Source organism: Hordeum vulgare, chromosome 2H, assembly GCF_904849725.1.
Source record: "Hordeum vulgare subsp. vulgare chromosome 2H, MorexV3_pseudomolecules_assembly, whole genome shotgun sequence".
Lineage (NCBI taxonomy): Eukaryota > Viridiplantae > Streptophyta > Magnoliopsida > Poales > Poaceae > Hordeum > Hordeum vulgare.
The window spans coordinates 567,734,815-567,749,892 of NC_058519.1; the positions used below are offsets into that span (position 1 = coordinate 567,734,815).

At 44.1% G+C, this 15,078-nt stretch overlaps 1 protein-coding gene across 1 annotated transcript; it reads left to right on the forward strand.

Annotated features, from left to right (window-relative positions):
• The first annotated feature begins 4,754 nt into the window (after positions 1 to 4,754).
• Positions 4,755 to 6,751, forward strand: LOC123430570. The gene has a single exon (XM_045114428.1). The coding sequence runs from the start codon at positions 4,935 to 4,937 to the stop codon at positions 6,480 to 6,482; it is 1,548 nt and encodes a 515-aa protein (XP_044970363.1). The 5' UTR covers positions 4,755 to 4,934; the 3' UTR covers positions 6,483 to 6,751.
• The last annotated feature ends 8,327 nt before the right edge of the window (positions 6,752 to 15,078 follow it).

The following is a 15,078-nucleotide window of genomic DNA, read 5'->3' on the forward strand; positions in this document are numbered from 1 at the left end:
GCCCACCTCATTCGGAGGAGGATTATCGGCGCGGAAGGGCTTCACCCGCCGGGCTCCTTGGGGGTTGTCGCATGCGCCTGTGATGCCGCGGACCCATGCTATCACAGTCTCCCCGGTCACGCACTCTGGATGAGTCCGAGTGGAATCCAAAGGCCCCGCGTAGTGCCACATGGCGTGGTGTCGGGCTTGCAGCAGCTGGATGCGCCGACCCAGAAAAGTCTCCAGCAAGTCTGTGTCGGTGACTCCCTTGCGGACGACGGCTATCAGCGCGTCGACCAAAGGCTGGATCTAGATCTTTTCCCCCTTTGAGAGCGCGAGCTGCCTGGGAGGGGCTGGACGGTCTAGGCTAAAAGGTGGCAACCCACTCGAAGCATTCGGACAAGCAATGTCCTAGCAATAGAACCAAGTCGACTGCCAGTTCCTAACTGACTCGGACAACTGGAGAGAGGGGTAGCTACTCTTTGTTTTCTTCTAGAATCCTAAACCCCCGCAGAGCTGGAGGAGATGGGTCTTATCGTCCGACTGGCTAAGCTTTTTGACGGTTTGGGATCTAGCGGAGAAGACGTACTTAAAGAGCCCCCAGTGGGGGGGGGACACCCAATGAAGCACTCGCAAAGGGTAACGAATGCAGCAAGGTGGGCTATTGCATTCGAAGGAAAATGATGGTGCTGCGCCCCGAAGTAAGTCATGATACCCCGGAAGAAGGGGTGGGCACGCAAGGAGAAGCCCCTGAACACATGGCTGAGCAGCAGAACGCGCTCCCCCTCCTTTGGCGCCGGCTCCGTCTCGCCCTCCGGCAGCCTCCATGACTTGTCGACGATCATGCCGTGCTCCACCAGCTCCAGCAAGTCGTCCTCCATCACCGTGGAGGGGAGGAAATCCCCCTGGATCCAACCCGCCGGCAGTGCCCGCTGTCCCCACTGAGTAGGGGTCGCCCCCTTCTTCTTCTTCTTCTACGCTTCGAGTTTGCTGGTCTGCCCCTTCGTCATGGTGAAGGCAACAGATCTGTAGAGGAGGAGAGGAAGGAGGAGGCTTGGGGCCCGCAGGAAGCTGTGGGAGGAGCAAGGTTAATGCGAGGAAGATGAGCAGCGCAACAAGAAATCCCCGCCGGAGGGGCTTAAATAAGCTTCCGACTGAGTCACTAACAGGTGGCCCCGAAATCTTATCCCCCCGACCGGCTGCTGCGATGTTAGTGGAGAAGATAAAGGCACGGTAATCGAGGCGGAAAAACCTACTCGATGGCGATGTCGTCATCCCCGCTGAGCGCGCGGCAACCGAAATTTGAGGATCCCGGAAAATCCGCCGCGGTCAGTTTGACCGGTCACATCGAAAGATTCCGCGGAAGAACTCGGTCCCTGACGGTTCGTTTCACGGGTATATTCACTCGGATCACTGGTTGAAAGGATAAAATGGATCGAGGCAAACAACGCCAAAGTCACATCCATACCAGTCGGATCCATACTCTAGGCATCACTTCATCGTTCCAACCCCGATCCATTCGGGGACTAATGATGGGGTTATAGTCCCAGGGTAGGGTCATAGGCCTGCCCTATAGGTCCTACCCAAGGACTACCCTTCATTGAGGACAAGGCCCTTAGACAGTTCCGACTGAACTAAGGACTCCCCCATCATCTAGTCGGTGACGAGCACTCGGAGCGTATTTGACGTACCGACTGAATTCCACTTTGTACATCGTAACCTCCCAGGAGGGCAACGGTCATACGTTTTCATACACCATTATTAACATTTAAGGCGTACGTTACCTGTAACGTAGGCATTTATTCACCACTATTCCACCCCTGTCCACCGGGCCATTATGAAGGGCAGCGCACTCTATATAAGCCGCCCTTCCCCACTGGTGCATGGGTTGGCATTTACTGTAATCCTATATTCCACTCGACACTAAGGTCCCAAGAGCACTGAGACGTAGGGCTTTTACCTCCACCGTAGAGGGGCCTGAACTCATACATCCTCACCGTAGCTAAGTCTCTGCCCATCCTTTCGTACCCTACACATCTACTGTCAGACTTATACCCACGACACTAGGAATTATACAACTACTTAAGCATACATTGGGTGCAGAACAAGTATACAAGTACTTAAGCAACTATATATACAACCCTATAATATATTTAGTTAACTACTTAAGCATATACAAGTTTGTCCTAAAAATAATATTTTGTTAAGTACTTAAGCATATACACATTTGTACTAAAAATTCAGTTAACTACTAATTTCATTCATTTAACTTTACCTAATTAACCTAGTAAAATCCTACTTCCCTAACTAAAAAACATCTAATTAACATCTAGTAGTACCACTACTGCCCTAAACTAATTAACATCTACTAGTACCACTATATATACTACTAGTAGCACCTAGTTAGTTAACCAAATTAACCTGGCTAGTTAACCTAGTTAGTTAACCAAATTAACCTTGCGAGTTCACTTAGTTACTTAACCTACCTAGTTAACGTACTTAACCTAGCTAATTCCTAGGGTTCATAACTAAACTCACCTAAGTTAATTAACCTAGAGAGGAGGGGTGGGTCTTAGAGAGAGGAGGGTATTGAGGGTGGCTCGGGGGAACGGTTGTGGGGAGGCGCTCAGGGGAGACGGTGGCGCGAAGGGCATCGAGGGTGGCTCCGGTAGTGTCTATGGCGGCTCCGGTGACGACGAGGGAGGTAGGGGCATCGAGGGATGCAGGGGCGGTGAGGAGCGGACGAGGGTGGATCCGGGGGCGCGTGGGTCCGGTGGCGCCGATGGCGCGGGGCTCCGATGTTGGTCCTGGTGACAGCTACGGAGGCAGCGGCGACAAGGGAGCAGGGGCGGCGAGGGAAAGGTTGAGGAGATGCGAGAAGAATGGGGAATTGGGGGAAGGAGGGACGCCCGCTCAGGGGCAAGTCAAACTTAGTAGTAGCGCTTTTACACAACAAGCGCTATAGCTACTTAGCTATAGCGTTTTTTGAAAGAACGCGTTGCTGCTATAGATAAGTTAGCTATAGCGCTTGTTAGTGAAAATGTGCTATAGCTAAAGTAGCTATAGCGCTTTCGTCAAAACGCGCTCCTGCTATTGCTTTCATTTTTTCGTTTTCTTTATTTTTCGTTTTCTTTTTTTCCTTTCCTTTTTTCTTTTCTTTTCCTTTTGTTAGTTGCAGCACTGTCGCCTTAAAACGCGCTGCTACTATTTTATTAGCAGTAGCACGGTTTCTAGAAGGGCGCTACCAAGCGTGGCAGCAACGGTTAGAACAGTCATAGTAGCAGAGTGTTTTATGAGGGATGCGCTACTGCTATTTGGGTAGCAGTAGCGTGCTGCTTCGTCCCGCGCTACTGTAACATAGCAGTAGCGCTTTGTTTTAACAAACGCTACTGATAAGTCTCTGTGTATAAGCTTTTTTCTAGTAGTGTTGGAATGATACTAGTAAGAGGATTCCTTTCCTTTTGTGCATCGGTGTGATATGATGTAGTGGTAGTTGGTGGCAGATCTAGAGAAGATCTTCCAAGGGGTAAAACGTAACATGTGTGTGTGGGGGGGGGGGTGTCGGCGGAAGTTCTAATGCAGGCCATGGCGCCTGCTGCCCGGTACGTAACTGTGACCGTGGCGGTAAGTGTAAGCAAATGATCCAACCAAGGAAACCGCTTCACTCCTAGAGGGTTCCAGGTGATTTGCAGGCGATGTTTCTGCCCCCTTTCTCCATTGCCGATGTTGCTGGTCCTCACCTCCTCCGTCTGCCTCTCTGGCGACGGGTGGGGGTGGGGACCCCGTCGATTCTGCTCCCGCTGGTTAGAAGGGTTAGCCATGTTTGTCCCTGGGGCGTCATTTTGGTGATGAGGACGACGTCGCGTCCTTGGAATAAAGTGCTTCTACTCTTCTCCCACATCGACAACGCATCCACGAGCAGCGTCGAGGAGCAGGTAGCCAAGTATTCTCGGTGGTCTACGGATCCAGCGAGTCATCATCTATTCTTGGTCCGGATTTGGTTGATTCCGTGTTCAAGCAAGGTTGGCGCAACGGCGGCCACTACTTTGTGAAGGCTATGCGCATATTTTAAAGTATAGATTCACTCATTTGATTCCGTATTTAGTCTTTATTGAAATCTCTAAAAAACTTATATTTAGGAATGGAGCGAGTAGTAACTAAAAGCTTCCGCCTTCAAACAAAGTAAAATAAAATAATATTAGATTCAGGGTGTGCAGCGTTACGGTGTCCAGACTCATCTGCACATGATAAAAAAAATCACAAAACAATTTCAAAAATCCCCAAAAATATTCTCGTGGTAGAAAAGTTCTAGCGTGAGTTCCGCTCTAATTTTCACATCATTTGAATATCTGATCAGCTCTCAGCAAAAAAGATAAATTGAGTCACAACAATACATGAAGAGTAAACTTTTTGTAGATTCCTGAATTTGTCTATTTTGCCTAGAGCTGGTCAGATGTCCAAATGATTTAAAAATTGAAGAGGACCTCATGCATCAAATTATTTACTATGCAAAAAATATATTTTATTGACTTTTTCTAGTATTTGTTTTGATTTTTTCTTCAGCGCGGGTGTAGATGAGCCTGGGCTCAGAAGTGGATTATCGTACATTCAGGGTATTTTTCTGTCATGTCAGATTCAGGGTATATTTTTCTGCAATGAATACAAATACAGAAAAGAAAAGAAATTAATGCCACCTGTTATTTAGCCAAGAATCAGTCAAACTAGCGATAATTAAATTCCACACGTCTTATAGCGTGTTGATTCATCCAGCATTGTGCTCCACAAATTGCAGTCACCAGTCAAGCAGTCACCTTCAAATCTTCAATCCAGAAGCCTCTCCGAGTCTTGAGTCTTGAGTCTAGATCGAACACCACCCAGTTAGCACTCGTTGCTGTTTACCCCGCCATCTTCCATCTACCACCTGGTGCTCGAGTCGAGGGGGCTCACACATAACAATGGATATCCTCGTCTCTGCAATCACAGGAGATCTCGTCAGCAGGTTGGCATCGTTCGTGATCAGCAAGTACTTCCGGCAGCAGCCTGGCATCGACATGATTCTCCAGAGGCTGCAGCGCGTCGTTCAGAGAATGGACACCGTCGTCGAGGAGGCTGATGGGCGGCGCATCACCAACCAGGGGATGCTCCGTCAGCTCAAGACACTGAGGCAAGGAATGTACACAGGCCACTACATTCTTGACGCCTTGAGATTCCAAGCTGCCCATGAAGTCGAGGTGGAGGTGAGCCACTCACTGACTTCTGCTCTGCTGTCTGAATCCAGTAGTCTGGCCAAACGGCTTCGATTCTCCGGTGGTGCCGGTGGCGGTGGTAGCAGCAGCAACAGAGAAGCAGCAGCAGCCTTAATGTTTGGTGCAAACAACAGCATACGAGAAGAGCTGCACCGGTTGGTTTCTTCTCTTGAAGACACCATGGATGCAGGTATGAAGGAGTTTCTTTTCTTCTTGGAGACGTATCCTCCGGTACTGCGACAACCATACGCCGCATATTTGCTCTTGGAGAACTGCATGTTTGGTCGCCAAACTGAACGGGAACAGGTCCTGGATTTCTTGCTCCATCCTGCTGCTACTCCGATCTTGGCTGTACTTCCGATCGTTGGTCCACTACGATCAGGCAAAACCACTCTTGTTGAGCACGTCTGTAGGGATGATAATGTGCGCAGTCACTTCTCGATGATCCTCTTCTTTCCAGAAGGCAGCCTCGAGGATGAACGAGTGATCGACTTGAGAGGGAGCGGCAACTTCAAAGTCAGACATCAGAATCACTACACTCAATCTCACAGCAGGTTTCTCGTCATTGTCGAAACCTCCAAGGACATCAACGAGAGATCATGGAGAAGTCTGAAATCTTGCGTCACCCGCATGGCACCGTGCGGTGGGAGTAAAATTATAGTCACCAGTCGGTCAGAAAGAATAGTGGATCTGGGAACGACGGAAGCGCTTCGATTGGGCCGTGTCCCTCGAGAAGCCTATTGGTATTTCTTCAAGTCGCTCGCGTTCGGAAGCATGGATCCTGATGAGCACCCAAGCATGGCGGTGATGGCCATGGAGATCGCTTCGGAGCATAGACAGTGTCTGATGGGTGGGCATATGGTTGCCAGGTTACTGCGAGATAACTTCAGTCCCAGCTTCTGGCGTGCAGTCCTTGGGAGCGTGAGAGCATATAGAAACGCACATCACCTTATGTGCGAAGATGGACAGCGGTATTATTGGAGGTTGGGGAGGAGCTGCGAATATTTCTTGATATCCAGCCATTACCAGTCAGACTCGAGTGAGCAAGTCCCCAAGATCAGTGTCCAGGAAATCATCTTGGGACGTGGTGGTGCATTGCCCAAAGGGAAATTTGAGGCGCTCGCATGGAGGTCTTGCATACCGCCCTACTACAATTACACGGTAAGCTGTATGATGTCAGCCCCGCAACCTACGGCGGGAACGAAAAGGAAAGAAGTGTGTGCTGCAGGAGAAAGGACACTTGGTTTGAGCTTGTGATTTGTGACGGCATAGTCTTGCGAATTACGAAATTTTATCATATTACAGTGTATAATGTCTTAGAGCAATACGTGTAGCCAAGTTAGTAAACATAGATGGCCATCAACATCTAGGTGTGGAGTCATGTCCTCGACTCCTATATGAGTACGATGTGTTTGGCCAAGTATAAGTCAAAGAGATGTTTGGGCTGCCTGTTGTTTTTTAATATCGAGACCAAGACAAGTTGTATTAGCAATATGAGTATATATTCTGTTGATTGATGTGGATTATCGCGTCTTCTCTTTCACCTAATTGATGTAATTTCTTTTGTGCGGTGCGTTTATTGCGATCTGATGAATTATGGGTTTATGTTCAGATTATTCATGATAAATATTTGAATCTTCTCTGAATACTTATATGATTCTTATATGCATGATTATGATAGCTTCGTAATTTCTTCGATCTATTGAAATAGTTTGGTCAACTAGATAGATATTTCTTCGATGAAAGAGGTGCGGTGTGGTAGGTTCAATTTGACGAATTTATAATTTACTAACAGTGACAGAAGGGAACAAGATGCGTCTTTGTGTTGCTGCTATTAAGGATAAAATGATGAGGTTTATTCATATTGATTGAGTTTACTTTGTCTACATCATGTCATTGTTCTCCATGCATTACTCTATTTTGCATAAAGATGCATGCTGAATACCGTTGTTGAGTGGAGTAATAGTAATAGGTGCAGACATGATTCGGCCTATTTATTTATGGACGTGATGTCTATATACACATGATCATTGTCGCGAATATCACATAACTATCTGATTTCTATCAATTGCCCAACAATAATTTGTTTACCCATCGTATACTATTTTTCATGAGAGATGCCATTAGGAAAAACTATGGCCGCCAAGTCTTTCACAACATGTTGATAAAACATTCAATGACTTGTTTCTATTTACTTGTTTTTATTTTGGAAAAATCTAATTGGGAGCGTGCCCACAGATGCTTTGCCGTGCGGCGGGCAGACCCATCCGTCTAATCTAAGCATATCTTGTGGGACCGTTAGATTAAGGAAGGGAAAGAGTTTTGCATGCTACAGACAACGTGCAATTTCTTTTGATGCTTGAAATTCAAAAAGTTTTATCTACAAAACTGTTAATTCAATCGATGATCCGTTTTCATCATTGGCCTTCTCGCGACGAGTTCTTCGAAACTAGATCCCATGTCGATATGTTTCGTCAACTTTTTTTTCCGTTCATACTTGCCACATTTTTTGACCCACCTGCCATATTATTAACCACTTACTTGCCTAAAAAAATAACTTGATTGTCACTTTTTAATGTTGTTTCGTACAAAAGACTTGTAACAGATTTCATTATACATGATATAAAAGCATGTTGTTGGTTGTGTTTGCCAATTTAAAATATACCAACTTGTCATATTTACAATGACTGACAAGTTGTATTGATAACGATGTAGGATTAAAATAACAAGCAAAAAAAATATATGTGGCAACTGTGATTTTATAAGCACCTACAAGCTTTATGAGACCACATGAGAACTTAGTAGAATAAAAATGACAAGCACATCAAAACATTTTGGGGACTGCATTTATAAGCATCGACAATCTTTGCACGAAACGACATAAAAAAAGATGGAAATTAAGTTATTTTTATTGGGAAAGTAAGTGGTTCATAATATAGCAAGTGAGTGGAACAATGTGGTAATTACGGAAGGAAAAAAAGTTTGTCGAAACATGTCGACATGGGATCTAGTTTCGAAGGTCTTGTCGCGACAAAGCCAACGGTGAAAATAGATCATTGATTGAATTAACGATTTTAAAGATAAAGCTTTTTGAATTTCAAGCATTGGAGAGAATCCTTACGTCTATTTTTAGATGCATGTGCATGCGAGGCGCTGTTGAGTCCATCCTTTTAATAACCCGCGATAGCGACGTGCATGCATAATCATAATAGTGTTTTCTTGTTTAGACCGGTTACTACCGCATGCATGCATGCATGCATACAGTTCTCGCGTATGCATGTTGGGCTTCCTACAACCGCAGCACGACAAGACTAACGTGCGGCGCCGCTACATAGTCTAGTCCTTTTATTTTAACTTGCTACGTACAATTATCTACACACCACAATTGCTTGCAAATAACAAGACAAGATGATTGACAACCTTCTTGCCCGCGTTGGGTGCAAGTTGTTTGTTCTTTTGTGTGCAGTCGCTGAAGACCGTTGTGGTTGATATTCCTATTGGTTCGATAAACCTTGGTTTCATAATTGAGGAAAATACTTACCCACATTGTGCTGCGATAACCCGTTTGATACGTCTCAAACGTATCTATAATTTTTTATGGTTTCACGTTGTTATCTTGTCAACTTTGGATGTTTTGTTTACCTTTTATATCTTTTTTGGGACTAACTTATTAACTCAGTGCCAAGCGCCAGTTCTTGTTTTTTCTATGTTTTTGACTCTTTCCAGATCTGATTTTGGAACGGAGTCAAACGGAATAAAATCCCCAAAATGATTTTTTCCAGAATGGAAGAAGATCGGGAGGCTTGAGGGCCAAGCAAGTGGGCCCACGGGGAGCCCACAAGCCCTGTTGCCGTGGCCAGGGGGGAGGCCACGGCAACCAAGCTTGTGGCCCCCCTGGCGCTCCCCTGCCCTGGGTCTTTGGCCTATAAATTCCCTAAAAATCCAGAAAAAATCAGGGCGTCCACGAAAACACTTTTCCACCGCCGCAAGCTTCCATTTCCGCAAGATCTCATCTGGCGACCCTTCCCGGTGCCCTGTCGGAGGGGACTTTGGAGTTGGAGGGCTTCTTCATCAACATCATCGCCCCTCCAATGACTCGTGAGTAATTCACTTCAGACCTACGGGTCCATAGTTAGTAGCTAGATGGCTTCTTCTCCCTCTTGGATCTTCAATACAAAGTTCTCCATGATCTTCATGCAGATCTATCCAATGTAATCCTCTTTGGCGGTGTGTTTGTCGAGATCCGATGAATTGTGAATTTGTGATCAGATTATCTATGAATTATATTTGAGTCTTTGCTGATTTCTTATTTGGATGATTTGATATCCTTGTAAGTCTCTCCGAGTCTTGGGTTTTGTTTGGCCAACTAGACCTATGATTCTTGCAATGGGAGAAGTGCTTGGTTTTGGGTTCTTACCGTGTGGTGACCTTTCCCAGTGACAGTAGGGGCAGCAAGGCACACATCATGTAGTTGCCATCAAGGATAACATGGTGGGCTCTGTCGTAGATATGAGATTGTCCATCTACATTATGTCATCTTGCTTAAGGCGTTACTCTGTTCTTTTGGACTTAATACACTAGATGCATGCTGGATAGCGGTCGACGTGTGGAGTAATAGTAGTAGATGAAGAAAGTATCGGTCTACTTGTTTTGGACGTGATGCCTATAGATATAATCATTGCCATAGATATCGTCACGACTTTACGCGGTTCTATAAATTGCTCGACAGTAATTTGTTCACCCACCGTCTACTTTCTTTCATGAGAGAAGCCACTAGTGAATACTACGGCCCCCGGGTCTATTCACACCCATCTTTTCCACTTTCGCTTTTACTTTGCTTTGTTACTTTGTTGCTTTCAGTTCTCACTTGGCAAACAATCTATAAGGGATTGACAACCCCTTCATAGCGTTGGGAGGAAGCTCTTTGTGTTTGTGTAGGGACTTGTGATACTCCTTCACTGGATCGATACCTTGGTTCTCAAAACTGAGGGAAATACTTACCGCCGCTGTGCTACATCACCCTTTTCGCTTCGAGGGAACACCAACGCAAGGCTCCAAGGCCATGGGGGAATCCTTTGCATATTTTCCAAGGAAGTCCCTAAAGGCGTAGCCGGAGCAGCAGGATTCCTGGCGCCGTACCAGGGAAGGTCTGTTGTCGCAGTAGCAAGAAGAATTTCTGGCGCCGTTGCCGGGGAAGGAGAGATCAAGATCTATCCAAGTAGGTCTCACAAACTCATCTCTTGCATTTACCTTTTTTGCCAGTTGTCTCTCGTTTTCCTCTCCCCCACTTCACCAATTTACCTTTTTCGTTTGCCTTTTTCGTTCGCCCTTTTCTCTCGCTTGCTTTCCGTTTGCTTGTGTTGTCATGTGCCTTCAATATGCTTGCATCTTCGCTTGCTGAAAATCTAGTGATATGGATCCTCACCCACTTGCTAATCTCTTTAATAGATCCACTTATGTGGAACCAATTGCTAGTGAGTTGAGTGCACTTGACTTTCTCTATGGAGTTTTGCTTGAGATGCGTGAATCTGAAAATCGTGATGAAGAAATTCGTGAAGTGATTCACGAGGGCTCCTTGAATGAAAAGCATGATTGCAATGGTTTCACTATAAATTCTATTAGTGACAATCATGCTAAAAATATGCAAAACCCTAAGCTTGGGGATGCTAGTTTTGCTATGACCACTACTTGTTGCAATAATCATGATTGGGGTGATGATCTTTCTTATGATCTTGAAAATTTGTTTAAACCTCATGATGAATATGATATTTGCAATATTATTGAAAGTGGGTTTGGAGAAGTCATGACTTTGGTTGATGATAATCCCACTATTTTTGAAGAGCGTCAACTTTGCATGCATGTGGATCATGAAAAGAATATCCTATGGGATAGCTATATTGTTGAATTTGAATATGATCCCACATGTAATTTCTATGAGAGAGGAAAATATTATGGTAGAAACTTTCATGTTACCAAATTACCTCTCGTTATGTTGAGATTGCTATTTGCTCTTTCTTCTTCCTTGCATTTGGTAACTATTGGTTGTCTTGCCAATTTGTTTCCCTATAAAATGCCTATGCATAGGAAGTATGTTAGACTTAGATGTGATTTTCACATGTTTTATGATGCTCTCGTTGTGCTTCAATTCTTGTCTTCTTTGTGAGCATCATTGAATTTTCAATGCCTAGCTAAGGGCGTTAAACAATAGCGCTTGTTGGGAGGCAACCCAACGAATCTATCCTTTTTATTTATGTTTTGTGTTTTTTACACTTTCGTAATTCTGTTATGATTGTGTTTTTTGTGTTTCTTTTTGCGTTTGTGCCAAGCAAAACCGTTATGATTAGTCTTGGGGATGATCGTTTGGTCATGCTGGAAAAGACAGAAACTTTCTGCTCACGAAAAGAATTTTCATTTTTTTTCTGTAAGAGATTTTGAGTTGATTCTTTTTGCTGCTGATTTATACGCAAATTCTTCAGACTTTCGTAATGTGTTAGAATTTTTGAAGTACCAGAAGTATACGAACTATACAGATTTCTACAGACTGGTCTGCTGTTAACAGATTCTGTTTTTGTTGTGTTGGTTGCTTATTTTGATGAAACTATGGATAATATCGGGGAGTATTAGCCATGGAATATTGAAAATACAGTAACCCAACATCAGCATAAGTAGAATTCAAGTTTGCTACAGTACCTAAGGAAGTGGTGGTTTGCTTTCTTATACTAATGTTATTACGAGTTTCTGTTTAAGTTTCGTGTTGTGAAGTTTTCAAGTTTTGGGTGAAGTTCTTATGGACAAAAAGATAAAGAGTGGCAAGAGCTCAAGCTTGGGGATGCCCAAGGCACCCCAAGAGATTCAAGGATGTCGTAAAAGCCTAAGCTTGGGGATGCCCCGGGAAGGCATCCCCTCTTTCGTCTTCAATCCATCGGTAATGTTACTTGGGGCTATATTTTTATTCACCACATGTTATGTGTTTTGCTTGGAGCGTCTTGTATCATAGGAGTCTTTTATTTTTTTTGTGTCACAATCATGCTTTCTGCACACCTAGATAGAGAGAGACATGCACTCACCGTGATTTTGTCGAGCTTCAATTATATCCTTTGGTTAGACAATTCAGCTCACATGTGCTTCACTTATATCTTTTGAGCTAGTTGATTTTGCTCTATGTGCTTTACTTATATCTTTTAGAGCACGGTGGTGCGTGGCTTGGTAGTTGATCTATGCTATGAAATTAGTCTCAAAGGGGTAGTTATCCAAAGGGATACGAAAACTTCCACCTTCATGTGCATTGAATAGTTAGAGAAGTTTGATTCATCTCAACTAGTTTTGAGTTGTGGTTATGGTAATATTGAAGTTATGCTAGTAAGGTGTTGTGGATCTAGAAATACTTGTGTTGAAGTTAGTGATTCCTGTAGCATGCACGTATAGTGAACCGCTATGTGATGAAGTCTGAGCATGATTAGTCTATTGATTGTCATCCTTTGTGTGGCGGTCGGGATCGCGCGATGGTTTATACCTACCAACCCTTCCCCTAGGAGTATGCGTTAAATGATTTGTTTCGATTACTAATAAAACTTTTGCAACAAGTATATGAGTTATTCATGACTAATGTTGAGTCCATGGTTTAGATGCACTTTCACCTTCCACCATCACTATCTTCTTTAGTGTCGTGCAACTTCCGCCGGTGCACAAAACCCACCATTAGCCTCCCTCAAAATAGCCACCATACCTACCTACTATGGCTTTTTCAAAGTCATTCCGAGATATATTGCCATGCAACTACCACCATGACATGTGCCACCACGTCTACATTGCCATTGCATGATCGTAAGATAGCTAGCATGATGTTTCCATTTATGTCTATGCCATGCTAGATCATTGTCACGGTACACTACCGAAGGCATTCCATATAGAGTCATCTTTGCTCTAAGTTTTGAGTTGAAAGTGTGATGATCATCATTGATGGAGCATTGTCCCATGTGAGGAAATAAAAGAGGCCAAAGATGCCCACCAAAATAAATAATAATAATAAAAAGAGGCCAAAGAGCCCATCCAAAAAAATGAGAGAAAAAGAGAGAAGGGACAATGCTACCACCTTTCCACACTTGTGCATATTAAGCACCATGATCTTCATGATTGAGAGTCTCTCGTGTTGTCACCACCATATAGCTAGTGGGAAATTTTCATTATATAACTTGGCTTGTATATTCCAATGATAGACTTCCTCAAAATTGGCTTAGGTCTTCGTGAGCAAGCAAGTTGGATGCACACCAACTAGTTTTCTTTAAGAGCTTTCACATACTCTTAGCTCTAGTGCATCATTTGTATGGCAATCCCTACTCATTCACGATGATATCTATTGATGAGTATCTCCATAGCTCATTGATATGCCTAGTCAATGTGACCATCTTTTCCTTGTTTGTCTTGCAACCTCCACCACACTCCACACCACTTATAGTGCTAAAACCATGGCTCACGCTCACGTATTGCGTGAGAGTTGAAAAAGTTTGAGAAAGTAAAGGTGTGAAAACAATTACTTGGCCAATACCGGGGTTGTGCATGATTTAAATTCGTTGTGCAATGATGATAGAGCATAGCTAGACTATATGATTTTGTAGGGATAACTTTCTTTTGGCCTTGTTATTTTGAAAGTTCATGATTACCTTGCTAGTTTGCTTGAATTATTATTGTTTCCACATCAATAGCAAACTATTGTTATGAATCTAATGGATCTGAACATTCACGTCACATAAGAGGAGTTACAAAGGACATCAATGCTAGGTAGCATGAAAGCATCAAAAATTCATTCTTTATCACTTCCCTACTCGAGGACGAGCAGGAGTTAAGCTTAGGGATGCTTGATACGTCTCAAACGTATCTATAATTTTTGATGGTTTCACGCTGTTATCTTGTCAACTTTGGATGTTTTGTTTACCTTTTATATCTTTTTTGGGACTAACTTATTAACTCAGTGCCAAGCGCCAGTTCCTGTTTTTTCTGTGTTTTTGACTCTTCTTAGATCTGATTTTGGAACGGAGTCCAAACGGAATAAAATCCCCAAAATGATTTTTTCCAGAATGGAAGAAGATCGGGAGGCTTGAGGGCCAAGCAAGTGGCCCCACAAGCCCTGTTGCCGCGGCCAGGGGAGGCCACGACAACCAAGCTTGTGGCCCCCCTGGCGCTCCCCTGCCCTAGGTCTTTGGCCTATAAATTCCCTAAGAATCCAGAAAAAATCAGGGCATCCACGAAAACACTTTTCCGCCGCCGCAAGCTTCCGTTTCCGCGAGATCTCATCTGGAGACCCTTCCCGGTGCCCTGCCGGAGGGGACTTTGGAGTTGGAGGGCTTCTTCATCAACATCATCACCCCTCCAATGACTCGTGAGTAGTTCACTTCAGACCTACGGGTCCGTAGTTAGTATCTAGATGACTTCTTCTCTCTCTTGGATCTTCAATACAAAGTTCTCCATGATCTTCATGGAGATTTATCCGATGTAATCCTCTTTTGCGGTGTGTTTGTCGAGATCCGATGAATTGTGGATTTGTGATCAGATGATCTATGATATATATTTGAGTCTTTGCTGATTTCTTATTTGCATGATTTGATATCCTTGTAAGTCTCTCCGAGTCTTGGGTTTTGTTTGGCCAACTAGATCTATGATTCATGCAATGGGAGAAGTGCTTGGTTTTGGGTTCTTACCGTTTGGTGACCTTTCCCAGTGACAGCAGGGGCAGCAAGGCATACATCGTGTAGTTGCCATCAAGGGTAACAAGGTGGGCTCTGTCATAGATATGAGATTGTCCATCTACATCATGTCATCTTGCTTAAGGCGTTACTCTGTTCTTTTGGACATAATA